This window comes from Botryllus schlosseri, chromosome 3 (genome assembly GCF_051294905.1).
Source record: "Botryllus schlosseri isolate E-star chromosome 3, Bs_hap1, whole genome shotgun sequence".
NCBI classification, from domain to species: Eukaryota; Metazoa; Chordata; class Ascidiacea; order Stolidobranchia; family Styelidae; genus Botryllus; species Botryllus schlosseri.
This window is the reverse complement of record NC_137238.1, coordinates 26301670-26329416: the sequence shown is the minus strand read 5'-3', so window position 1 is coordinate 26329416 and position 27747 is coordinate 26301670. Positions and strand designations below refer to the sequence as shown.

The 27747-nt window shown below is 41.2% G+C and overlaps 1 protein-coding gene across 1 annotated transcript; it reads right to left on the bottom strand.

Moving 5' to 3' along the window:
• Positions 1-14272: 14272 nt before the first annotated feature.
• LOC145436223 (uncharacterized) lies at positions 14273-21102 on the bottom strand. The gene is made up of 2 exons (XM_080313579.1): positions 15063-21102; positions 14273-14541 (listed from the first exon to the last, which is right to left on the bottom strand). Exon 1 carries the CDS (start codon positions 19507-19509, stop codon positions 16816-16818), a length of 2694 nt encoding a protein of 897 aa, XP_080169705.1. The 5' UTR covers positions 19510-21102; the 3' UTR covers positions 14273-14541; positions 15063-16815.
• Positions 21103-27747: the final 6645 nt, after the last annotated feature.

Here is a 27747-nt window from a genome sequence, read left to right as displayed (position 1 = left end):
TTTCCGGAAAGACACAATCCATAAACGCGTCCGACTGTTTGTCTCCTGGAACGAACGCGACGCGAGAGTGAAGAGGGACGAGAAGAATTGGGGAGCAGAAAGAACGAGTGTGTGACAAGTCGCGTCAGTTCACTTGCATGCGAATTTCTATACGTCAATCGCTGCAGCAGACGTGAAAACTTTTGTGGCACTCCTCATCTGTGTTGCAGTAGTTGATCTCGGGAGTATATATGCCAGCTGTTTTAAATATTGATGATGGAAAGCTCATTTATCTGTTGTCATCGGTTTAGTTAGCCTGTACGCTGCCTTTTCTGATGGACACTTGCATAGCTTCAGTTCTCGCGCCGCATCAAGAAACGACATATGTTGTTATTCTAATACAATCTAACATCACTGCCTGGACCATATCTCAGCCGCATAAGTTTCGGTATTATCCAAGTTTCAACGCATATTGATCGAGGCTAGTGTTACCATATTTTGTGGATCAAATTACGGACACTCTTTAGCGCTTTCTAGCGGGTTTTAGAATAAGGCATGAACACAATGTTTGTCAATATGACGTCATACGAGCGAAGCTTCCCCTGTCGACTGTATACAGGAGTGGAACACAGGTCCTGAATTGGACCATCTCTAGTGTGAGCTCTGGTGCTTGCTAGGGTTGGTATATACTCATTTGCTCTGCAACAGATTTCTTCACGAGGCGGATGCCGTAAGGAATAGGACTACTTATGAGCCGAAATGCCGTTCCGCACAAGCACGTTGCACATCCGGTGGTTTCCGACCTTTTATGGACGAGGCTCCTTTTCCAATATTAAAATGTTTCTTGGCCCAGCTCTAAACTGGATAAACTGATTACTAAAAAGGTGTAAACCTTTGTTCAGACTTACGTTTCCGCAAGGAAGCTAAAACTGATTTTATAGCGGTCACAACACCAACTTGAATAACAAGCAGTAGGCTACTTCATGGGCAATTTCGCATTCCACCAAAACTACACTTTGCCGACGAGATACTCGCTTATTCGGATAGGACAAACAATCTACAATGTTATACCTGGATCAATAATCCGCAATGGTTTTATTGTGTTTCGTGTACACCGTAATTCAGGCGGACGCAGGTACAGAAACTTCATGCAAAAACCCATTTTATCCTGTTATATACAATATACATAAATGCTATTCCACAATAACTTCCATATACGGTGCGAGATGGTAATGACGGGACTTGGCGATATATGTTCAGTAAAATCTGCATCTCAATTTGGTGCCGTGTATGTTGCGATCATACCCAAAGGTAGGGCTACCAGATTTTAGCTCCCAGAATGGAGAACACTTTTTAAAAATCATAAAAGTTGAATTACCGGACTAGAAATCTGCTGATTCTAAAAAACTTTATTGAAAATCCTCTTGAGTTGACTAGGGTCATTTTCCAGTTCTACTCCCGAGATACCCGCTTAAATATTAACATTGTGCATCATTGATGGCGTTATTTTAGTTGTACTTGTCCGGTGAGCTGGTGGTCTAAGCTATATAGAGGAGGACGAAGTCCCAACAAGGAGGGCATTTAGGCGTCCTTGGAGGACATTTCGATTTTGGGGGAATGGAGTGCAAATCTTCATAGAGGAGGACATACGCTAACCCTACCCAAAGGAGTCGTCGGAAGCGATCCGCGGTATTATTACATTCGCCACCACGTATCTTTGTAGAAATGGATTTTCGTCACTCGTTCGTATCATATGCGAATTTCACGACACGATCACGTATTTCAAGAGACGCAGCAACACAAAATTCGCCTTGAAATATTAAAAGTCCTCCCGATCTCTACATGATGTTATTTTCATGGAAAGTCATTTTGCTGCTGTTTATCACTAGCCTGCAGTTGATATCTGCACAATACAGATGACGGTGGCATGATAATTGGCCTAACTGTTAAATAGAACTGGGAGTCCGCGGGGGTCCGTGACGATCCAAAAGTGGTCCGCGAAGACAAAAAGATTGAGAACCACTGTACTAGATGGTAGACGCATAGAACAGCATGTCCCTATTAGAACAGCATGTCCCTATTAGAACACTCGCATCACGCTCGAGGAAAATATCACCCTTGACTGAAAATATCACCCTGAAGATTGTATCAGTACCTAGAAGGCCATGATTTCTTCCATTGGCAAACAGTCGTAGGATATAATCTTGTTCGTGCGAAAAATTATCGAGACGACAGATTTCGCGTCGCATGGAGAGGCCGTTCACGCTTTCATTTGTATGCCTTGCAGTCGACTTTTGTCAAATACCGCAACCAAGTTTGTGCCAACAAAAAGATTTCGTCTACCTCTCTGCGCCCCGGTCATTCGAAATTTCGTGCTGGCGAGGTCATATTTGGTGATACGGTTGTTGATATACAATGTTCTTTCCTATTTTCTCTACTATATGCTGACAATTACCCCTGACGAGTTTTAGCAGAAAATATTCGTGCTCATTTCAAGATTAATATAATATTCAGTTAAATAGCCTACTGGAAGTGAGCCACCTTCTCTTGCACGATAGTAATACAGTCATTTCATTTATATGGATTCCATCACACTCTGACATACATGATGATTCAGTCGCCGACCTACTCGCGTAGGAGGAGCCGCCCTATGAATTTAATGATCAAAGTGTAGAACATAGTCTAACGAAGTCAACTCCCCGACTTCAAGACTTTACTGGGAAATCTGCCCCCAACGTTACCAAGAAACCGTCGCTGCCAAGATAACTATACAGGACTTTTCCCTATAACTGCCTCGCACCCTGCGAAAAACACTTCTAAGCTTACAGACAGGACACTGTCGTGTAAATTGTCACCGTAACAAGATAGGGTGCTGCGATTCCCCTAACTGTGCCGCGTACTTAAAGAAGCTGCGAAATACGTTCTCATGAGTATGGCATGTACGCTAATGATAGGTGCCAGTTGAGAGCTGCCGTACTTGACTTCGAACTATCCTTCGCCGTACCACATATTAATTATTGGTAATATATTACCTCTGCTGAATGTCTTGATTCGCACAGCTGCTGTACGCAGTCATGACGCAACAAACCATTCTTCTGATATGCGTCGCTAAACTTGCTTCCAAATATAATAATATCAATTTAAACAATAACAAGGCTGCTAAAATCGATCAAAACCCTCAATTTCAACTGGAATAACAAGCAATACTTCATAGCCATAGTCAGAGCCGTAGGCTACCAGGGAAATCCCCTGGTGCAGAGCGCTAGAAGTCTCGTGATATCGAAATTAAGTTGTACGAACACCAATCTTCAGAAATACACAATTTTTTTTTATAACTCAACTCAGGGTCCAAACACGTCGCCTCTACTCTTCAGAGTGATGATCAACGACTTAACCTCGGTAATACGTTGAGAGAATTCTCTTTTCGTGGATGATTGTGTCTTATGGCAAAGTGGTCTCAACGTAACATCGCTAATTTCAGAGGTACAAATGTCCTTGGATGCAATCTAGCGCTAATGTTTACAATGGGGCTTCATACTATCGAAATCCAAAAGCGTAGCAATGTAATTCACTAAGAAGCGCTCGCTCCCGGAACTTGCGTTACGGATTGATAACACACCAGTCGTAGTGTCCGAAAAGTTCAAATTTCTCAGGGTTATATTTGACAACAATCTATCGTATAAATATCATATTGAGGAAATAAGTGCTAAATGCTGCAGGAGATTGAATGTGCTCCTCCTCCTCACAGATATACCATATCAGAAACTCTACTGATCGTGTACAGAACGTTTATCCGGTCACTTATTGACTATGCACTTCCCGCGTATTATTTCGCTCCTAAATGTCACCTACAGCGGCTCCAGACGATACAAAACGCTGCGCTACGGATCTGCTGTTGAGCTATGCGTAGCACACCCGCCTGGGTATTGCAAGCAGCGTGCGGCGAAATGCCCTTAGACATACGACACAAGTATCTAAGCACGAATTACCGATGCCAATTACTTGGACAACAACCGCCTCGACATCCTTGTCTTAACGTAGTAGAAGACTCGTGGCATGAAATATATTGCATCACAAAACCGAATTTTAAAGCTTTTAACATCATTTCACGATCGCATATACTCGCGTGACAGTTGGGACACAACAGTGGTTAACCACACCACCATGGACAATACCGATTCCCGTCGCAGACCTGGATCTACTTAAATACACTTCGGAATGCGAAATACTGGAAAACATCAAATCGATATGCCTAGATTTCATGTTTGAACGATATGGGGGCAGTGTGGCAATCTACACAGACGGTTCCAAAAATCCAATCGCGCTGGTTACGGGGTATATATTCCGGTACATGATATCGCAATCTCTCGTACCTGCTCACCGATATCATCAGCCTTTACAATGGAATTGAAGCCGATTCAACATGCATTATTTTGGATACTCGACCACGGCACGCGAAACCACACTTACGTCATCTTCTCAGATTGCCTATCCGCATTAACGACGGTTTATAGACCTCTGAACCGACCATCAAATAACGTGATTGTATCCATATTGGAAATATTTAAACATATCCATGATACCGGTATCGCTGTTGAATTTTTTTGGGTTCCGGGACACGCAGGAATTCCAGGTAACGAAAAAGCAGACGAATTAGCCCGAGTAGGCTCGTCAACGCAAGATCAATCGAGCCAAACTCCAATTATTACCGTGCCAGACGCCAAAGCCGCAATGAAAAGAGTTACCCAAGAGATCTGGCAATGCGAATACTCTGCCGATGAACGGGAATCCCACTACAAGCAATTCCACAGCACACTCACCACAGGACCGGAGAAAAACGGCAGTCGCTATATCGAACGCCTGATATTTCGACTACGGTCAGGACACTGTGGAGTAGCATCCCATTTATTCAGAATCGGCTGCTCGGACTCTCCGATGTGCGAAGAATGCGATGTCATCGAAACAGTCGAACACATTTTGATATCGTGCATTAAATACGACTTTCATCGATCATTTTTATTACCTATTGCAATCAGTTACATATACCGTTCACCATACGCAACCTATACTCTCGTCATCGCAATTGTCCACAGCCATCGCTGAGTTCGTGATAAGTTGTAATAAGTTCATTTAGTTACTGCTTGATTTGAATTTCCTGACGACCGTGGCGCACAAGACCATAAATGGCGAAAAGCACCACTCATGTTTGTAATAATAATAATAAGAGTAATCCGGCAGCCGCAAGATTATAACTCGACACTTTCCACGATTGCATGATGCATTTCTCTTTTCGCATGGTGTCTATGTAAACCATAATTTCTATAAGGGTATGCTTACTTTCTACCAAGTACAACAACAATTCTATTCCTATATTTAACATGTGATTTTTTTCGTGCGAGGATCAAATTTGTGACCCACCTCTAAATTTGGTAAGCTGATTACTGAAAATAAAAATTCAGCACCATCGCACAGACATACTCACGAGCATATTTGGAAAGTTGATTACTAGATAATGATAGAATAAGACAATCGTCCCCTAAAAAACTCGTTTCGTGGGACGCACGCGATTACAAATTCGTTTCAGTTAAATAAATCTACCAAGGTATATTCTTCTTATTTTGTTCATATATGCGCTAAATCTTGGACTCCTCAAATGGGGGGGGGCTTGGGTTTCCACATTTACAGGTCAAAATATTAAATATAATAATGATTTCAAAGGGCTACTCACACTTCTGGCTCATAGCCTTCACTACCTAACCATAAGGGGCTTCGATTTTCCATCTATCATGAAAACATATCTAACCGAGAACAAAACGTTCAAGAAAGAGACTTAATCTGTTAGTTAGAATCATGTCGATGTCGACAGGAAACTGCCTAATAATTATGCTAAATCCACAGTTTCCCGAATCTGCTGATTACTATCGAAGATTCTACCATTTCGCTCATGGATCATTTACTTATTAACCGTTAGAGAGATTATCCAACGAATTTGGTGTGGTATGTAATCTAATCCGCGAACCCTAAACGGGTCCACTGACCCAAATTCATGAACCACTAATATAGAGAAAAGATTTCCAAAAACGTATGGATTGTATAGAATAGACCGTGGACTGTAAAATGCGTCATACTGACGGTTGTTTGTTTCAGGCAAGCTGGCAAAATTTGTTTTTGGAACTGATTGTAGCGGGACCCTTTTGGCCACGGGTTTATTCATTGTTTCAAAGCTGTTGGTAGTACTCTGGTAACAACACTCGTGTGGCCAGATCGGGAACCAAGCAGACGAATCATCGTTCGCCGTCTCTTTCGTGGACACGTCAGCAATTTCCTTTCGTTGAATTCCGACATGCCCTTTTATCCAGACGAAATGGAAGCCTACACCGATTTTGCTTGCTTGTTGCTGTAACGAAATTATGTCACCCAGGATTGTGCCTTGCCGTGAATGCGGTTCTTAGCTCGAGTGACCGATAAGCTGAAGGCCAGTCAGGCAATTCTAAAGAATATCATATTTTGAAGACTTTCCGTACTGCACTATCCACCTCAAGCCCGATAATATTTCCGGCAGCTCCAGTGAGATACTGGATAGTTGATTTGAGAAACGCCACTTAATAATAGTTTCATGATCATCATCAGGGATAAATACTGCTATGCCCGCGCAGTCGTGAAACTTGGAGCGAGCCGTCACTGTAGATTGTTATGGAGTCATTGTATACTTCGAAAACATAGTCAACACAAATATCTCGTTGTTTGTGATCTCGAACTCCGTATCGATCGAGATTTCGAGAATGGAGAAAATGATGCTGTCCACTCAGAGGTGTAAGGACGTCCACATACGCGAGGGCGACCATCGCTGTCCATCTTTGTCAAATTCCCTTAAGAAATTATTTGGTAAAGCTATTGACAGGGCGCAGCCTATTTTTAATGGATAGTCTCTTTCGTGTCATGAATTGGAGTCCCCAGCCAGGGTGGTAACTACGTCGTGCACTAATTGCATTAACTTTCAAGTGAATTTAGGTAGCTATGCCAGACACGAGCTTGGATTTGGACACGATCTCAAATCGATTCCAGCTCGGATCTATTATTACACCGATATTGTACTAGATCAGTGGTTCCCAACCTTTTTCGACCCATCGCATCTTTTCAATGTCAACACCGATCATCGCCCCCCCAAATTTTGTATACCGAAAATTGGGCATACAAACCGGCATACACCGGCGGGTTGACTAAAAAAAAGGTCAAATTTTCGGCTCGATGTCTAATTTGACACACTTTTGTAACTAAATTTCCGTGGGTTGACTTTTAAAAAAATGGTCAGCCGTTTTGACGCGTCATCGCCCCCTTCGCTATTTTCGCCCCCCGTCGCCCCATTTGTCCATTTTCGCCCCCTGTCGCCCCTTCGTCATTTTCGCCCCCAAGACCGCAAATCGCCCCCCGGGGGGTGATATCGCCCACGTTGGGAACCACTGTACTAGATGCTACAAATCATGTCCGCATACAAGTTTATGCCTGGTAGCATGAATAAATACGCAAACGAACGTGTCATGAAAATTCGTTTACGTGGGGACAATGTATCAAAATAGCGGCGACCCCAGCGGCTTCAACATAGTATTATTAAGTCACTGTCCCTGTTCATCGAAAGACATCACCAACTACGCAACGCATTTTTATTTGATGAATTTCGGAGCCGTGTCGTGTTGAATGGTATGGGCATGTCATCTATTCGGCATTCGAATCGACTGAGTTTGTGTTCGTAATTCCAAAGGTGGCCAAAGCAGTCAGACCTATACTACAATAGAAGGAGCAGTAACGCCGTAGATTTGTGCTCAAGCACAAGTAGAAGGATCAATTTCGAGAATGATCGAATCATACTTCCAGCAGAATGGGAAAATGGGGTTATGAAAGGGGTGTAGATTTAATTGACGCCTCGCGTACTTTCACACTTAATCTGAAGTGACTATTTGTATTTGTAGCGTGCATTTTCGCGAATAATGGAAAATCAATTACGATACTTCAACTGTATGTGCAATTTTCGACAACATATTCTATTACTGTGATACAAGGGCTATTTCGCCAGGCTAGTATGACAATTTCAGTCATAAGAGTGATGAAAAACTCAACTTAAAAACCACTTTTTCCATTACAAAAGGTAATGTGTAAAAATCAATTGATCTGCCGAAAAAGTTTTCAGAAAAAGCGAAATTAGACTACATTTATTGGCAACTCTAAACGGCAGAACGAGCGGACCGCGGAACTCGCAATACTAAACGGCGGACCAATCGGCGCTGCGGCCCGATACAATATAGCCCAAATCTAAACGGTGGACCAGGGATATCTTTAGATATCCCTGCGGTGGACCGCGGAACACCGGAACATGTAATACTACACGGCGGACCGAGCAGAACTGCGGACCGGCGGACAATCATAAAGTTTGCAATGTAAACGGCGGACCGCGGATCAGGCGCATCTCTCAGTATTCCTATTCCTCTGACATCAAGTCTGGGGTATGTTTGGAGTGTTTTCCCACTGGGTTGCCACCCGGGCAACACAGCACGCACGTCTGGGTTGTGTTAGGAGTGTGTTGGTACTGCGTTTCCACGCTCGAACACACCACATAGTTACCCTAGACCAGTGGTTCTCAACCGGTGTGCCATTTTTGTCTCGCATGTGTGCCGCGAGAGATTTCTTCGGAATTTTGATATTATGCGCAAAATGATTCTGGTCTAAAGCAAACGATCAATATTCTAAATTGAGCTTGATATGAAGTTTGTACATTTCGTAAATCGAAATTGATGTTATGCCCGCAATCAATCCTCGAAATCGCTTTAACGGGCAGATTGCGTGCCTTGAACGATGAATTCAGTTTTGCACAATACGTTGATTGATAGCACGCAGAGAAGAGCAGGCATAGCAGCGCCTGTTGACAATGCAGTTTTCTAATCCTCATTGTCTCCCCATCCCCAATCACCAGCGAGAAATGAACTCCTTTTGAATTGACATTCGCGTTTAGAAATTCGAATTTCAAACATGGCCATCCAAAATTGTTAGGTATCGTGCCGGCATTTCCGTTAAAATGTAGGTATGTATAGCACAACGTAATGTTACTGTCAACGAATATGAGTATTGAGAAGTATGGTTGATCAAAATATATCAGTTACCAAACCTCTTCGCTTCGCCCCTAAGGTTATAATCTCGATTTGTTGAGAGTATAATTGAGCTGCGGGTGGCGGTCGGTAGCACTTGAGGATGGCTATCCTCACGATCTGAGTGAAAATGCATTGTACAATGTACACGCCTCGCTGTATTAGTTAGCGGCGATCGTGTTTGGCCTCTTCAACCAATCGTCTGAATGCGCCTGTTTGTTGTACTCACTAAGGAACAGTATTCTGGCCCTAGGTAAACGACGACTTCCTATCACGGCTTAGTAAGCTATATGAGGGACGCTTTATGTACAAAAGTTTACTTTTCGAATTATTAAAATGGAGAAGTTTATTTTAAAAAGGAAGTACAGAAAAATTGTGGATTGACTGAAGAGGTGGTTTCATCAGTCGGCGTTTCTACTTCGTCCTAATAAGTATTTTGGAAGTTTGCAGGTGCCTTAAGCCAAAAAAGTTCAGGACCTCTGTGATGGTGTGCCGCGAACTATTTTTCATTTCCAAAGGTTGCGGCGAGGTCAAAAAGGTTGAGAACCAATGCCCCAGACAAGATGTCCTCATGTTCGGTATGCTCCTTATTGTCAAGAATAATGACACCGTTTGAAAAGGTAGGAGTATTGCGACATTTGCGAGTTGCGTCTGATCCGCGGTCTGCCGTTTCCATTTTGGTCGTTGTAATAGTTCACTCGGTCCGCGATTCCGCTTGGCCATCCGTTTAGTATTGCACGTTTCGCCTGTTCCGCGGCCCGCTCGTTCCGGCGTTTAGATTTGAGCTATTTTGTCTTGGTCCGCTCGGTCCGCAGTTTCACTCGGTACGCCGTTTAGTATTACATGTTGCGCCGTTCCGCGGTCCGCCGTTTAGAGTTGCCCAGAAATCATTGTTACTTGAGCAAGTATAATGCAAGTTGGGAAAATCTGCCAAAGTACGCCAAAAAGTAGTCGAAGTAATTCGGTAGTGCCATCCTCGGCCAAACCCACGACTCGTTTCGACAGACCATTTTGGTTTTACTGGCCATGATCTCATTTGATCTACATTTGAGCATTAGCACGAAACGGATATATTTGGTACCACACATCTAAACATAGCGCAACGTTACGCACGTAAATGGGAACGTCATTTCAGTGAAGTCTATATCAACCCTCAGCATTGTCACAGAGTGCAGAGGGAATAGGAACGGTCGAAAAATTGCTAACCGGGGCCCACGATAAGTTATCGTAGGTCCCGTGCTAATATTATCTCTATTGCGATTTTTTAGATATCTGCATGTATTTACACGCCATCCCCTTTTGTGGTCGCATAAAATGAACATATTTGAACTTTCTATATTATCCGGACACTAGTGACGTCATAATATGTGATGCTCGAATATTTGAGACGACTAGAAGCCGAATATTCGATTGGGTATCAAATCCCTCAGATGATCGGTTCTGACCAGCCAAGCCTTAGTAACGGTTCGAATCACTATTACTATACGTTAAAGGGTAAATCACGTAATTCACCGATTCCCTTTTTCGCAGTCACAATGCTCAAGTGTTCTGGCGCCGTTCCGAAGGCGTACGGTAGTCCCGTTATTTTTCGTGGTGATCTTTTCGTAGTCACCTGGACGTTTCCGGTCGACAAACACTTGCATGCCTCGATACGTCTTCGATATTCAGCCATCCGGTATACATACAGCATGCGGTTGTCTCGCGTGTAGTAGATGTGATCCTGGTCATCCCAAAACACCTCCATCGTGGTAATGTAGGCTACTCTTCGTCCAGTAAGCCACTCATAAGCTCGTTTGCGACCGTGTTAACGTGGCCGCCATCGCTGAATCTCGGAGAGATGGTATTTCTAATGAAGCGTATATCCGAAGGACGCAGGTGAAGTATCTCCATTTTGTGATGCAGTGAGAAATAATCTCTGACCCCATACAAGCTGTGAATAATACAGAACAGCGATGTCTTTGGATAATTATCATCACCATTGTCTATCTTAGTTTCCAAGGTGAAGACTTGCATTTATGAACTGATATCTGAAAGGGAACAGTAGAATTCACTGATTTCGAATTCATATTCACTACAATGCTTCCGTTTTGTAGTAAAATCATGTTTTCACGTTTTTTTTGTTATTTTAAATCTATGTTAATATACAGTTTACATTGTACATTTCTTGGTATGCAGCAGTAAACTACAGCAATGTATTAGAAGTGCTCAAGTCATGGGTGGCCCACTCGAAACGTGTCGCGGGCCACTTTTCAAATTTTGTAGATGACGGGGCCGCATGAATTCAATATGGAGATAACATAGGCCACACAGTTTATCAACCACGTTTTTAAACCTTCACGTCAGCACAACCAGGGTTGCATTTAAAACAAAAAGTGTTTCAAAACACTTAGTTTAATACATGTTTGAAACAGTTTCTTAAACAAATGCCATGAAAAAATTTAATTTTTTTAATCATTGTATGATTAAGGCATAATTATGTAAATACTGTCGAAAGAACATGTAGTATGAGCCTATACTGACTATTTGCACCCAATATAGTCGAAGTAAACGTTGTGGAGTTGCTGTAACCCTCGAAATCGTCGTCGGCTCAACAGCTGCAATTATTAGATATAAATTATTGGCACGGAATGGAGGCTCTGGTGATGATGACCGCCGACTGTAAAAATGCTGCCTAACGATGTAGTCTCGGTTAAAGATATTTTTGGTATCTTTATGACAGTGTCTGGGGGCCCTTTTCGTCGAAGGACCCATATTTACCCTATTTTTTCAATTGTTAATGTCAATCCAATCTGAAGTCACAATTAAAGATTCGTGACGTCATGACTGAAAAAACATGTTTTAAACAAGGGCATTTTTTAAACATGTTTGTTTTAAATGCAACCATAAGCAAAACGATGTGCTCTCTAACGTGCGCGACGGGCATATAGTTACCACAAAAGAAATACAGATATAAAAAAAATATCACTATCATCACTTTCATTCTATTTTGAACTATGAGCTGTGCACGATACCTATAGGGCAATTTTTGTTGCACTAAAAACCTGAGAAAGTTGCATTTATTCTTTTAATTCTAACAAAAGTTGCAGAAGTTGCATTTATACATTTTTTTTAAATCATGAGGGTATGAGATACTCGAAAGGTTCCAGCAGTTTAAAATTTGCATGGTGTCTGCTTGTTCCGTTTTTTCCATCGCCATTCAATCGATCACGGTTACATTTTTATTTACATAGGGTTCGCACAATTTACCAGTTCAGTGAGTTCATGACTAACGGAATAGTAGGTATGCCGCATACCCGAAAAAATTGCGCGGTAAACACGGCATACCCAGTATACCTGCGTCCGGCGCCTATGGTGGGCCGCATTGTCACTTGAAATCCATTAATTTAGTCTTTATTATAGTTTTATAGCATATTTTGCGTAATACTTGATAAAAGTTGCAGAAAAAAGTTGCATGAAAGATATAGACAAAAGGTGCAAAAAGTTGCAACATAAAACTCCTCCAAACAGATTAAAACACCATACTACATACATTATGAGTATTTACGAAGCTTCCAGAAGCTGTAAAAAAAGTTGCAAAAGTTGCAAAAACTTACCCTACGATAACACTTTTGAGCGACTAAAGAATCGATATTGGGGTTAGCTAGACACGGTAGCCAACTTGCTGTGAAACTATCTGCTCGTAAAGCTTGATCTTGTGGGGTAGCTCCAAGTTGCTTTCTAAACAAGTGTATGGGCCATTGCACAATACACACGTTAAGGCAATATGCCCAATGCCAATTCAAATCAGCTAATTCCTCCCCCATGGAATGCTATTACCATCGCCGAAGCTGCATCAGCTGGTGAGGAATAGTGATGTTGGGCACATGAGAATAGCTCATTTTGAACAACAACAACAAAATATTTAAACTGAAATCAGTCTCAGCATTTCAGAATGTTCTTCCGAAATCTTAAATCTGGTTGCGGGCCGCGTGTTGGTGAATCCTGGTTTAAGTAACAATGTCTTACCTGCGTTTACGTCTAACTATATATAGTTTAAGTTAGGTGTGTAATGCGGGGGATTTTTGTTCTTGTGACTCAACGAAAATTGTAATAGGTGTTTAACACTTTGTTGGTGCACAGGTCGTTTTGTGCACCAGTAATCTATAGTAATATGTTGAATGCAATGTGTATTGTGATGGATTTTTGTTTTTATGACTCAGCGAAAATTTAGGGTTCCGCGAAGGCTTGCAGATTAGAGTAAGTGTTCCCTAGGTTAGTATCAGTTGTAAAGAAACACTGCTTAACGCTACGGTGGAAATCTGGTAGGTACGCCAATTTTCCACTGTGTATAGTCATATGGGTGCCAATAAGATAGCCGGACAATTAATCGCAACTATTATACATTGTACTGATACTGATCTCTGCAACCACGTCCCATGTCTCTAGTAAAGCTATTTTTGATTGCTATCGCTCGTGTAGCCTACATCTCCGCAAGACAATACGATTTATAACCGTTATTGTGCCGTCACGCCAAACCGGTGGTTCTCAAGCCGTGTGCCACGGCACATTAGTGCGCCAATTGGACTGCTCAAGGGTACCGCGAGAAAATGTAGTAAACAAGTCGACGTAGAAAAAAATTAGGAATCCCAATTCTGAGTGTGGCATAATCGGTGGTTCTATTATTTTCACCCGCTCAATCAGTCAATACACACGATGTACAATGCGATGCAATGAACAGATACAAGGATGTCGACATGAGCAGTTACGGTATCTCAACATGCCATCCTCATCAGCCTAATGTCAGTGTTCGATCTTGCTTGGATTCGTCCTAATTCCTGGTGATACGCTAATTTGCCCACATATTGAACCATTTGTGACGGTGATAAATAGACAAAAGATCATCACTCGGGCAATTGGGCCGTGATGTTCAGTTGTGGCCGAAAATGTTGACCTTTTTTTGGTCACCCCTTCATCGTAACCTGATGCTGAACAGTGACATGACGCAGGTTGATGGCCCTTTCTGTTTCTTCTTTTAGTCATCATATCCGACTCCAAAGCCCTGGTTACAGGAATACAGTCACGTCCGATAGATCCAATCTACATGTTCTCCGGCACATTCACTTGCGACCAAGACTGTAATCTTACCACTTACTGGCCAGGTCTACATGCCGTCCGTGTAAAGCAGGATTACATGCATAGGCCTACATGTCAATATAACTTGCATCTATACCTATTGCAATACAACGCGATGCTAAAACACACTCCCAAAACGACATTGGAACATACTGTATAGTGTATATTCATTCATGATTCAAGATGAAATCTCAAAAATCAGCAATGGAAGCAATTCTTACAATACAAAACTACAAATTCAACAAGGCTGTTCGCAAATACCTTTTTTGAACAATTCTACAGTATCCAAAATCCATTCATGCATTAAGGTAAACTCACCGTTTCCAAGAGTTGATCAAAACAAATGAATAGCAATGAAAGCAATTTTTACAATACAAAGGCATCAAAGTGAAAGCACTCATCACTGAGGCGACTTTTTTTTACCTGAAAAACAGAAGATTTTGACCTAGAAAATCAAAATGTGGATATTGTTTTACCTTAAAAAACTAAATTTTGACAAAATTTTGACCCTATTTATGTAAATTATGTCTTTTCACACATAATGTTAGAATTTTCCCATTTGAACTGTCTGTCTGACTTAAAAACACAAGTTTCTCTACGAAAAAAATATTTTAACGAAATCTTGTCGTATGAAGTATTTCAGTAGTTGCAACACGCATTATGGTAGAAATAATTGAAATTTGGTGCACTAAAACGACAGATACTTTCCTACATTCTCGGGTAGAAAGTTTCTGTCCTTTTAAAGTAGCCTGTCAAGAATGGAGAAAGAACGTTTAACAGCATCAGTTGTTGGCTGACAACACCGAAGTTGTGCTTACACTGCTGGTGACACACCGCGTTGCTTCATTCTGACAATGGTGTATACACTACATCACAATTTTTCATCATTCGCCTCTTGATATAAGAACCATGTCCACCCAGTTCTACTTCAGATATGATATTGCGGTTGGTTGACCATGTCATCCTCTTTGTGTTATTTCACCGTTTATGATTAACAATGAGCATAAAATTGGCTGCCTACGACGGTAGGCCTATAAAGTAGGCTACAAGATGTAAAATGTAAAATGACACGTTTACCGACAGTGCATACATCTACGATACAAACGAAATGCAGGTAGCAAAATAATTTTGATTTGGTAAGCAATTTTGACAATTATTTGACCTAACACTTCAATTATGACAAAATTTTTCCTTTTTCTGATATGTCAAAAATGTAGCTACCATAATATGTGATGTAACTACTGGAGTTCTTCATAGGGCCAGATTTCGTTGAAGTACTATATGTCAGTTTTTAACCCAATAACGTTTTTTTAGGCCAAACTACGTCGTAAGGACAAACAGTTGCAACCAGAAATGAAGATAAGCAGTACAATGTTAACATTATGTGGAAAAACACCTAATTTGCATACGAGATGACAAAATTTGCTCAAAATTCAGTTTTTTAGGTCAAAAAAGTCAACATTTTGATTTTTTTAGGTCAAAATTTTCCATCTTTAGGTAAAAAATCGCCCTACTTACAAAGTTTGGTTTTGTGCCTTGGCACAACAGTAGGCTACTAAATTTCTGTGAATTTTGTTATTTCTGTAAATTTCTTTCTTTTCACCAGTAACAAGAGTACACTATGCGTTATTTAGCATTGAAACAAATGTACGAGCGACTGGCGTGCTAACCAATTTCTGGTTGCTATGCGCTACGGGTCACATGATCTAAGTCCTGCAAATGGCCTATTGCAAACCTCGAACCAGCGTAACCTGATACAAATCTGGCTACAAGATTGACAACGTTTATTTGTTACATGTTATTATTACATGTGCCGCTACAATGTATGAATAATGGACCACTATACCACAGACAATATACACAGACACAGCATATATAGCATATATAGCATATTCAGAGGTTGCGAATGAGAAAACAAATGAAAGTATGCGACAAAGAAAATCACAAGGAGGTTTCACGTCGAGCCAAGTGCATTGTACACGAGACCACGTCCGCCGTGTCTACAAAGAGTCTTGACTGAATTGTACCCATGATCACAAGGTCTTTCCGTCCATACTTTACAATTCAAGCGCGCTACTCAAAATACTTTCGTGAATTTAGCCTCATTCACATATAGTAAAGACTTTTTCCCGATATTTATGCCAGTGTAAGTTTAGCATACGACACTCAAGCATATCACCTCAAAAAACTTTAGCATATGAGCATATCACTTCAAAACCGCAACACTAACTCTACGGCTCACCGCAACCATAACGTTTTACCTATATGTTAACGGGCAAATGCCGTATACTGTATCTTATGATCATATGTTCACGAACCCGCCTGGATTCGTTAAAAATTGGTGGGGATTATTTTAATGAGCATTTTATGAATTTTGACATTATGTTTTGCGCAGTACGGATAATGCCACGTACTTTCTGATTAATCCAACATGGCTTCACGGTACACGCTGTCACAAAACAAACCTCAACATAAGACGCAAAATATAGTTACATGCCAGCGCCGCTACAACGAAGGCTTGTAATTTACTGCACTTACTGATCCTCGGAAAGTTTCGAGCGTGATTTACGTGAAGCCTTTTCGTCCGTTATTTCGGTGGCTTGAAATATTCTAGAATAATATCACATACATTTAGAAATGGGTCTCGCTCGGCCTTTATCAAACCCCAAATAACTTTCACGTTAGTGGGATTGATGTCGATATGGCTTCCTTTCAAAATGTTTTCCGCAATATGCGTCTTGAGTATGGCAATCAAGAATTCCCAATCTTCGTTACTTGATGCAAGCTCAGCAAGCTTGCGCACATTGTCATTCCATTCGCGAATCGGCACGTCAGCTAAAATCTTCTTTAAATCTTCTTTCTCAATGTTGTTCTGATAACGGTGAAGCAGATATGTCAATTCGAATTTTGCAAGGGCATCTTTGAACTTCTTGCTGTCTTCTTGCGTATTTTGTGGATTACTCCTCGGGTCTTTACTCAGTCTTTTCGTATCTGAACCAGCCTTAATGACGTAGAGAATTTGCGGTTCAGAAACATCCAGAAGGAAGTTCGTGACAGTAAATCGGATGCCGTCCCGGCGTCGGTTTTGTTCCAGAGCCGCCCATACGATATTCTCACCACACCCGTTTGAATTCGAATTTTGTTGGGGTAGTTGAAGATCTATTTTTAGTTTTCTGAAGAACTCTTTCTGCTCAGGTGTCATCTCGTCACATCTAGTATTCGTATGATTCAGTAATCCTACGAGCAGTGACCAGGAATGAGTTTCTGCCAGATGCGCAACCAAATATTTGCAATCGTCAAGTTCGTAATTGAAGTCGGTGAATATCTTCTCTATACAGCGGTCGCTCGGAATAGATTTTTTCACTCCGCGATGCTTCTTACATAGATATTTCAACGGATTACCTGTGAAAAATGCTTTTAAAAGAGCTAATTCGATTTCATGGTGTCCTTTTTCTACCGCCAATTTCAAGAATTCGGATGCAGTCTCATCCCAATCACGAAATTTCCGCCTTGACAATATACCTATGATAATAGACTGCATAACTTGCGCTTTTTCCTTGTATACCGCCAGTGTGTCTTTGAGTGCCTTTTGACACTCATATTCCGGATGCGTAGCAGTATTGCATTTATTTATTTCAGTTTCCAGCTTTGGATAATTCGCGCATTTTGTATAGGTTGGCGGTAGTGACTTAATGTATGCTAATGCTGGTACACTATTTTGGTTATTTTTCTGGGGAACGTAATAATGTACGTAAGGGTTGATCGGTTTGAAACAAGACAGAAGAAACAACGCAACGTCGAAATTGTCCATGTTTCCGTTATGTATTGCATAATACAAAATGCTATTACTGTCAAAATTCTGAGAGCACGATCCTGTTTCGTAAAACTCATTCGATAACTTCTTTCCATCATGATATTTCGTTGCAATGGAATCAAAATTGATGATCAACCTTGAGAAATCGTTTATGTCTTCCTCTTCACACTTCTGAAAATCTTCATTGATATTACCTAGCAGAAACACGAAAGTCTCCCATAGCTGGTGTTTAGCCAGCATCTCAGCAAGTTTATAATATTGTTTTAGGCTGTACTTGGTTATATCAACGATACCGCGAAACTGCGTAGTCTCATATTCTCTCATATCGGATGTTAGGTCGCGTAAGGGGTCTTCGTCAATATAGAGGGCGCGTGATAGCTTACCCAATTCATCGTCTGACCGGATTTCTGATATATTTACGTTACGATTAACAGTCTCTTCGAATTCTTTAGAAAAAAAGAATTCAATAAAACTACTTGAAATACCAGAACGTGGCGACTGGGAACTTTTGCAGAATCTGACAATCAACCTAACTGATGAATAGTTGATTTTCTTTCGCTTTTCGTCCTTGCGATTCTCGTTCAATATAATTTTGATCGCTTGTGCAGATCCGTAGCCGATCGCTATCAATTGACATACGAGTAGAGGTACACAAACGATGGTGCATACTATTGCGACTGATGTGCCACCGACTGCACAAATGTAATTCTTGCCGTCACTTGTCAAATCGTATGTGCAGGGAAATGTGTAGCCAGTTTGGAGCATGAGTATTGTGAGACATACTATTCCGGCAATAGCGAGGATGAATAGAACTCCTAGAACACAGTTTCTAAATAGGTAGGACGCTACAAGTGTCTTACAGGGACATTTGGGGGATCTGCAACAGCAACTGCTGCTAGAATCGGCTGTTTGCTGATGATTGTGATCTTTCTCCTCCTTAAATGATGGCAGCAGTTTAATTATTTCGCGTATTTTTTTCTGTTTCAATAACTTATCAGTTGGCTCGTTGGGGGTCGTCGATAATTCCTCTGCCGTCATTGGAGTTGCCATGAGCTGCTTCAACTCCTCCCATGGCAAATGGATATCGTTGACTAATCCTCGTATCTTGGAGAAGGTTCGAAGTGGTTTAATCGCATTCGGCAGATAAAGCCAATACGAAGCAGCCAAAAGAATAATGGCATTCATGCCAACAAGCATGCATCCAGAATACCTGAATACAATCAACTGATCGTTGTTCCCACAATATTCGTTGACATGCCGCGAATACAAATCTATTTTTATGACGGTTCCGTTTGAATACGCTGGTGCACACTCGACATGGATTCCAAGAGTAAAATAGAGTGCAAACAAGGAAATGCCAACACCGACAGCATAGAAATGCTTCCGAAATTTTTCCCAGACAGGAGTCGCTCCAACTTCATCTAGAGAGTTATTAGCAATAAAGTCAACAATGCCGAACGAAGTCATATTCTAAGCTGTGAAATTGGAATGCACCGCTATCAGCTAAAGTCATCACATCATGTAGTTACATGAAAATATTACATGCATAGGCCCACATGGTAATAACATACTTCTTGATATATTGTCTGTCGCTCAATATGACTAACAATAGAACAAAAACGCGAATGATACTCTAATCGAAGACGTAGGTTTAGAATCAATCTCGTTACTGTTTATCAGTGTATAAACTTCCATATTTTTGTATCAGCTTTGACCTGCCGTGAGTTTAAAACTTGTCGCGCAATAACACACTGACACACATCCGATAGGGCGTATAGCAGGGGTCGGGAACCTTTTTCGACCGAAGAGCCATCTTGAACCAATATTTGCAATTGTACCTCCCAAAGAGCCATACATGTCAATCAACTGTTACGTCACAATTGAAAATTCGTCACGTATTCGTAGCACTAATATGTGGTTTTCATAGTGTGCACCATATGTTTATGCCCACATGCGTAGTCGGAGCCAAACTTTGTCACCGCAGCAGTACATAGCCAACACACGGCGGGGTGTGATACGTCAGTGTCGTTGAGTTAGGGGAGACAAATGCGACAGTGCCTCATATGTCCTCAGGGGTGAATGAAGGAAATTGTGAAACCTTCAATTATTAATATTGGTATTTTCTTATCGATGTTTATGAATGACTAGATTTTGAACATTTTTATTCCCAAAATCACGGAATTTTCACATCTGTTATTCAGAAATAAAGGGCTAGGTATGGCACAGATGAGGCACAGATGGGCGATGTCTCGCCTGTGATAGTGAAACTAATCGTAAGAAGCTTAGAAGTTATAATCACTGATATTAATCAAATGTAATTGTCGCGCTGTACTTCTGAAGTAACCGGCGTAACATATCGTTGTGCTACACACCTACATTTTACGGCGGTGCTATAATTCCACTTACCAATCAAGAATATGGATAGCAGACATGGGGTAATCGCGATTAGTAATCGTAATCGATTACGACGATTACAGCATTTTCAATTAATCGTAATCGCAATCGATTACATTCGAAAAAATTCCAAAGTAATCGTAATCGACTACTTCCCATATCTAATCGATTTCTTTGTGAAAGAACGATTACTTTTTATTTGTCCAGAGGGCTATGACATAAACTTAACATTCGTGAAAGAGGAAGATATATAGCTCAGTGATTTTACCGTGTTAGTGATAGCAGAAACGTCTGGTTTTCAAACGCCACCGCTCATTATTACGTCAGAAGCATTGGTTTTGCTCGTTATTGCGTAAGAAGTATCCAAACAGAGTAAATAGACCAGGGGTGGGCAAACTACGGCCCGCGGGCCGCATGCGGCCCTCCATGCCGTTCTGTGCGGCCCGCAAGAGTCTAAAGAAAGTTGTTAAAAATATTGAGAAAATGCGTACTAAAAATCGAATTGGCAGGGACTTGATTAAACCTTTTCTTATATATTTCACCATGATAATTCTAAGGCAGTTGTTCCCTAACTGGTGGGGTGCACCCACCTTGGGGGCGTGAAAGATCTGAAGGGAGGCGCGAAGCTGAGCTCAACTGAAAAAATAATTCGCGCTCTGCGCGATTTACACCCCGTTCATAATTATTGCTCTGTATTAAGTCGGAATTTCATATTTTAAAATCTCTCGTCCACAGCCGTAACCTTCCGTGCCATCAAACTATTCGTTAGGTTTGCTTTGCGTTTGGTGATATGACGATAAGAGGGGCGCCAAATGTTTTACCGTGATAAGGTGAGGGCCTGTCTTAAAAACGTTGAGAACCACTGTACTAACGTAAATACTTCCTATATTATTTTTATATTCAATTTCTGGCGTGATAGCCTGATCTCAAGGCCCACGCAGTTTGAAAAATCACGAGTGTGATTTCAGATTGGCCACTCCAGTTTTAAATATTTTAGTGATGTGCTTATAAAAAACGATTCGCGCGTGTTTTAGGTAGATTCGTTCTCTGTATGCGTAGAATTTGGCTATTTTTGTGGTTATAATGCTGTCAGCATTGTGTGTCCTGGAGCTGATCCAAAAGTGGAATTAGTAAATCTATATGCACGTCGCTGCTCACAGGTTTAAATTTCAATCGTGTTCTAAGAATCGGGACAACCGACTTTCATCTCTTTAGTTTTGACATATTGCTTATTGAGGTCGACCAGCCTATGAAATATCGCCACTATGTTTCTGACGCGTGTACGATATCGTCAAAGCAATATTTGGATTGTTTTAATTACGCATTTAAGCATATATGTTATCTAGATGTCCTCACTATATAATCAAATACCAATATTGCGATTGAGTTTATAATCCCAATTTTACTTAGTGCGGTCCGCGAAAGGATTCCGATGTTGAATGCGGCTCGCAAGCTCAAAAGTTTGCCCACCTCTGAAATAGACATTCGATATATACTACATCAGGGGTGTCAAACTCAAATTTCGTCGCGGGCCGGATTCAATCCTTTAAATTTCTCGCGGGCCGGACCAGTCAACTAATTCCAAAGTGTTACCTCGTGCTCTTGCAAGTCACTTAAATACCATAAAGCCTTATAGATATTACACGGGTCATAGGGTTTCAAAAGTAGCTATAGTCGCAACAGCTTTATTCGCGAACAATGAAATTGGCAAATATGCGATGATAGTCCGGTATATACGTTGGCATCCTCTTTGCTCTCTTTGATTTAATTTGACGTTAGCCCTGCATATGTGCTGTGAGGAAAACAAGATATTTAGTTGGAAACGCAGACATTGGAATTTGGTTTATTATTATTAAACCACGCGGCCGGTATCTCTCGTGTCTGGGGATCTATTGGGTCGACAGTAACACGGCAGTGCGACCATGGATATTTCAATTATATATTTGGGGAACTAATATATTTTTTAAGTAAAATACATATAACAGTTCCGTATTGGCGTTTTCGCTTCTTTGAATAACTACTTTTTGGTCAACATTTTGTATAAGACTGAACTTAGTGCGCACTTTTTTTGCTTTCTTGAAATTGGATGTAACGGATTAGGTAACGGTGAAAACAAGACTTATCTTACTACGCAATAAAATCGATAACTATATTTCATGAAAACTCCTAGCTGCGCGAAGGGAGAAAAATTTCAAAGTTAATGAATGAATTCGGTCAATAATATTGTTGCTTGCATATATTGTGGGTCGCGGCTGTTAACCGCTAGGCTCATTTGGCGAGGACAGGATTATTCGTTGCTTGGACATATCAATATCGAAGATTTCGGCGAACATACGTCTATTATTTTGTGCTAAGGTTATATTGCCGAATATAGTTAGGCTCAGTTGTGTATTCTGGGCGTATTTGCGGTTACCCATACTAAAAGCAAGAAATCGAATGAAAATAAATGGCGCGAAGCTCTGAGAATTTGTTTTTAAGTCACATAAGTCTGCCTACTTTATGGTCATATACGAAGATCTATGAAAATTGTGGCTGGCCTGTGGCTACGCCTATGCGTCGTAACTGATATCTTAGTCGTCAACATCCCAAATTTCGCGATCTGCTCAATCAAAATTTTTGGATATCCCTTGCAAGTTCATAATGACTAACCTGGGTAATTTATTTTTTAATACAATACTAATTTCGACAATTACCTCGCGGGCCACTCAGAACCTTCTCTGCCATGGGTTGGCCGCGCTTGTTGTAATGTGATACTAAGTACACCCGCGGTGCTGTATATCGGGTTATCAATACGCTCCATACGTCACTACCTCGCAGCAGGATAATAATCACCACTCTGCTTAGTTTCATACTTATGTATTGATGTTTGGTTCAGCTTAGTTGAACGCGGTTTGACCGTTGCTGCTGGCCGAGCATAGTAGGCCTACGTACGTACGTAAAGGATATAAAGCTTTGAAATTTTGTAGTCGTCAAATAAAACATTACAGTTACCACAACGAAGCATTAAAAATCAACAGATGCTGATATATATCATGACCTATAGCCGTTCCTTGCCGTTTCTAGTAACGCCAGCTTGCTGCATATGTATTAAGTTGAAGGCAGAGTTTTATGTTCACTTTATATTTTTCTCATATGACTCTACTTGAAACGGGCGTCAATCGTTATTCCATAATTCTTTACTCAACATTTGGACCTGCCTCCATAGCCATCCGCTTATATAGGTTACCATGTAAGCATGGGTTGTAGCTAGAATCAGTACCAAAACACCAATTTGTCCCCAATTCTAAGCGTTGGTCTTGGGCCCCTGAAAGGTTATCTATTTCTAATTTTTTGGATGTTGTTAATTCGTGACCTCCGGTCTGTTAAATAATCAAAAGATGTTGTAGTCGCCCAAACGAAGCATGCAAAAAGAAAAACTTTCGTGAGACGCACACTCAAATGGTCATGTCTTTATTACTCTGTGGGTACCTCGGGGTGATTTTGCATTGTGGGCTAAGATTGGAAGGACAGGACTATCAGTCACGCCCAATCAGCGCGGTTATTGACAATGGACATATACCCTTAGTTTCGGCCAAGGTATTTCTTTAGTAGCACACTTCGTGGAGTCGCATGTTGGCCATGCATATGTCTTTTGGCGCGTCGGGGCGCGGTAATGTCCGGCACCGAAATGCCTATTCCTATGAATTATGCATGCTTTTTTTCTCGAGTGAGAGAGGTATGCATTTCAAAATCAAGCTATCTAGAGACATTTAAATCGCGAAGCTCGAAGAAAATTTTAAAGTTAAATAAATCTCTCGGAAATGCTTTGTTGGTTCACGAAATACTTTTGAGTCCCCTTCGAGCTCGCTCCCCATCACCCTATTGGGGAGTTTGGGGTGCGGCAGTTACGGACCTGGCAAGAATTCAAATCGTTGGGTGCGATAAATCGTCCCCTATAAAGTTGGGGAATGGATACATTATGAAGTAACAAGTAAATGAAGCATCATTTATCAAGAAAGCTGTTATCTCATTAGGCCTTTTCATCGCAATCCTTGTATTCCAATATATCTTCTAATATTAGTTCTAAGAAGCAAAATAAATGTAATCGTGAGTAATCGTGATTACTTTTCCAATGTAATCGTAATCGACTACTTCCTGATTTTGTATAATCGTAATCGTAATCGCAATCGCGTGATTCAGGAGTAATCGTAAACGTAATCGCAATCGATTATATTCATGAAGCAATCATCCCATGTCTGATGGATAGCCATGGGTTGTTTTTAATTTGAATTTGTAATTGTGAATCTCAGTTTCAAGTTCCAGGGCAGGTTCACTTCTTGGCGGGGATCAGGAAGACAATGTGTATTTGAAAACTGCATTGTCCTACAAGCGTCGCCATGTCTGCCGCTGTTCTTTGACCAATTAAGGTATCGTGCGATCCAACGTATCATGCAATCCAAGATTTCGAAGGGCTCGTGGCAGGTAGATCGAATGCGCGAGTGGTGTTAGTCGCCGGCACGACAGCAACTTAAATTTGGGTAAAAAAGGGGGTACGATGCCCTAACCCTGGATACCCCTCTTTCTAGACCTCTCAAAGACATGTTTTGCTGCCACGATAATAACTACTCCGGCCACCATGGGAATTTACTTGCTGCAATATTTATGAAGTGACTACAAAATTGAAATTTGTCAAAGAGCCATATCCTATAACGAAGAGCCATATAGACCATATATCCTATAGACCGGTGAACCGGTAAAATTTAAAAAATATTTGGCGGACTGGTGAACCTTCGAAAATTGAAATCAATCAAAGATGTAAAGTATGCAGCCTTTTTTGCAGGTATATCAGTGACGTGCGGTCCAATGAGGTAGGTGAGGCAGTGCCTCACCTGTTGTCAGGGTGAGTACGTGAAAATTGTGAAAACCCTCCATGAGTCGATGACTATTGATATTTTACATCGATACTCATAAATAACTAAATTTGAACATTTTTTCATCCTACATCATCAATTTTCAATAATTCCTATTCAAAATACAACGCGAAAGGAGAGTTGCGGCACAGGTGAGGCACGGGTGGGTCGTGCCTCACCTGCGACAATGCAATTCATCACAAATAGCTCGGAATTCATAATAACTGGTATCAATCAAATGTCATCGTCACACTGATTCCGAAAATCCAAATATTAACAGTGTCAGAGCACCAGAACCCCCCAAAAATCACCAAGGAAGGTGACATTCGGCTTTATTACAGACAATGCCATCGCAGAGAAACAATGGCCAGGTGAGGCAAAAACGAATCTGCTTCATGCACTATTCGCTAACAATTGGACAATTGCCGACTTCGGAATACAACAGTCTTGTAGGAATTATACAGTAGCCACGTCCAATACACAATGCTCCAATACACAATGCGCAGCAAATACGTTCCCTTACTTATGTGGCTGTAATGTATTTTCCATCCATAGCTAAGTTGAATTGTGGTATGTGATAGCTACTTTCATAGACTGCATTGTCGTTGTTTGTGGCCTTAATGCTGTATTCAACGGCAATACCTATAACTAGGGTTGGATTATCCGGATAACGTTTAACCGGTTAACCGGTTAACCGCAGGTTCTTTTATTATCCGATATCCGAATATAAATCTGCCGGTTAACCGGATAAAATAGTATCGTTAATATTGCGTTTTACACTTTTAGGAAGCTTCAATAAGTCGTATTATCAGTGTTGCGCGCGGCCAATCAGCGAGAAGCGTGTCGCCAGTTAGCGAGATACGTCAATGCAGTGTGTAACGCGACGCAATCTCCCGAGAAGATCGCCAAACTAGGTCATTGATTGCTGCGAACTCAGCTATCGTTGCTGGCCTGATTTTTCGAGTCTTCAACAAGCCTATAGTTCCGCTGGCAGAATCACATCTGCAATAGGCTCTGTGGACTTTATACCATCACTGGTCCATATAATCGCATCTGCATTGGCTTGGTGCTCACGATATTATCGATGGCCTACACCAAGGGTCGGCAACCTACGGCCCGCGGGCCGGATCCGGCCCGCCAAGCGAAATCGTCCGGCCCGCGACCAAGTAATTAGTTATCACAAGAATACGGCCCGCCGTTTCGTAATGAGTTCCAATCTGCAGTGCAGCACTGCTTGGAAAGAATGCGGTATTGCTGCGATATGAGTATCCTACGTCGTATTAGTCTATGGTTACGCCATAAAACTGGTGCGAAGGCGGTTGACTAGTAGCCTATCTCGTACTAAAAGTAGGAGATATAGAATATCTGTAGAATAGACTAGACCAGTGCTTATTAAGAGGGTGCATCGCGCAACCAAAGGTATACCATACTTTTTAAAGAGTTTGCCGTTCTGATAGGGTGCGACAATAAAGGCGCATTTCCTCTGCTCCAAAAACGCAATGACAAAATCTCAAACTTTCCGTTTCATTATAGATAACTAGCCCGCGCATAGGTTAGTCATCTGCAGTTTAATTCACCAGAGGACATTGTACGCCAAGACAACAAACCTGAATAGTGTTTTGGACACAGTGGCGAAAGCTGATTTTGGTCTCACAAACCGACAGATAGCGTACCCCATATATTACTAGAAGCAGAGAATCAATATGGCGATGTCCTGTATATCTGCCATGTTCGCGCATTAAGTCGAGCAGCTATGCTTGCACGAGTGTATGAACTGAGAAACGAATTAGCAACTTTCCTTGAAAATACAAACATCGCCGACTCATAATCTTGTCATCGAAGTGGGTATCTAATCTTGCTTTCGTAGTAGGGCCTCATTAAACCTCACATCTGAACAAATTGAATTTGCTACCTCACGGGGAAATAACTGAATATATGAGATGTTGAGGCGCATTCGAAACATAACTGCGACTCTGGGAATTACAACAGTATAAAGAAAATTATGCTCACTTTCCTATACTGGAGGAGAGTAAACCTAGTACCAGCACTATACATTTGTAACTGTGATAGGAAATTTAATTACTGAATTGCCACCCGCTTTTACGACATTCGTTCTGTACAAAATAAATTCTGACTATTGCTCAGTACTCCGTTTAATGTGAATGCCAATAGCATTGCCTGAAAATTTCAAATAGGCCCTTTTGAAATGCGATGCAGTTGAATTGAATGACAAATTTCATACAAAGGGCATATCGCTTCACGACTTTGACAAAGAGTCCGTTATTGAAATGGGTCTTTATCCCAGCTTGACCAACAATGCAAAAGAAATGGCATCGACATTTGGTAGCGCGTACGCATGTGAACAATAGTTTTCAAGAATGAAATTCACGAAGAGCAAGCTTAGATCACGCATTCCAACGCA

Bases quoted from the DNA above. Each gene is read 5' to 3' on its own strand.
- LOC145436223 (XM_080313579.1), bottom strand. From the start codon at position 19,509: ATGACTTCGTTCGGCATTGTTGACTTTATTGCTAATAACTCTCTAGAT.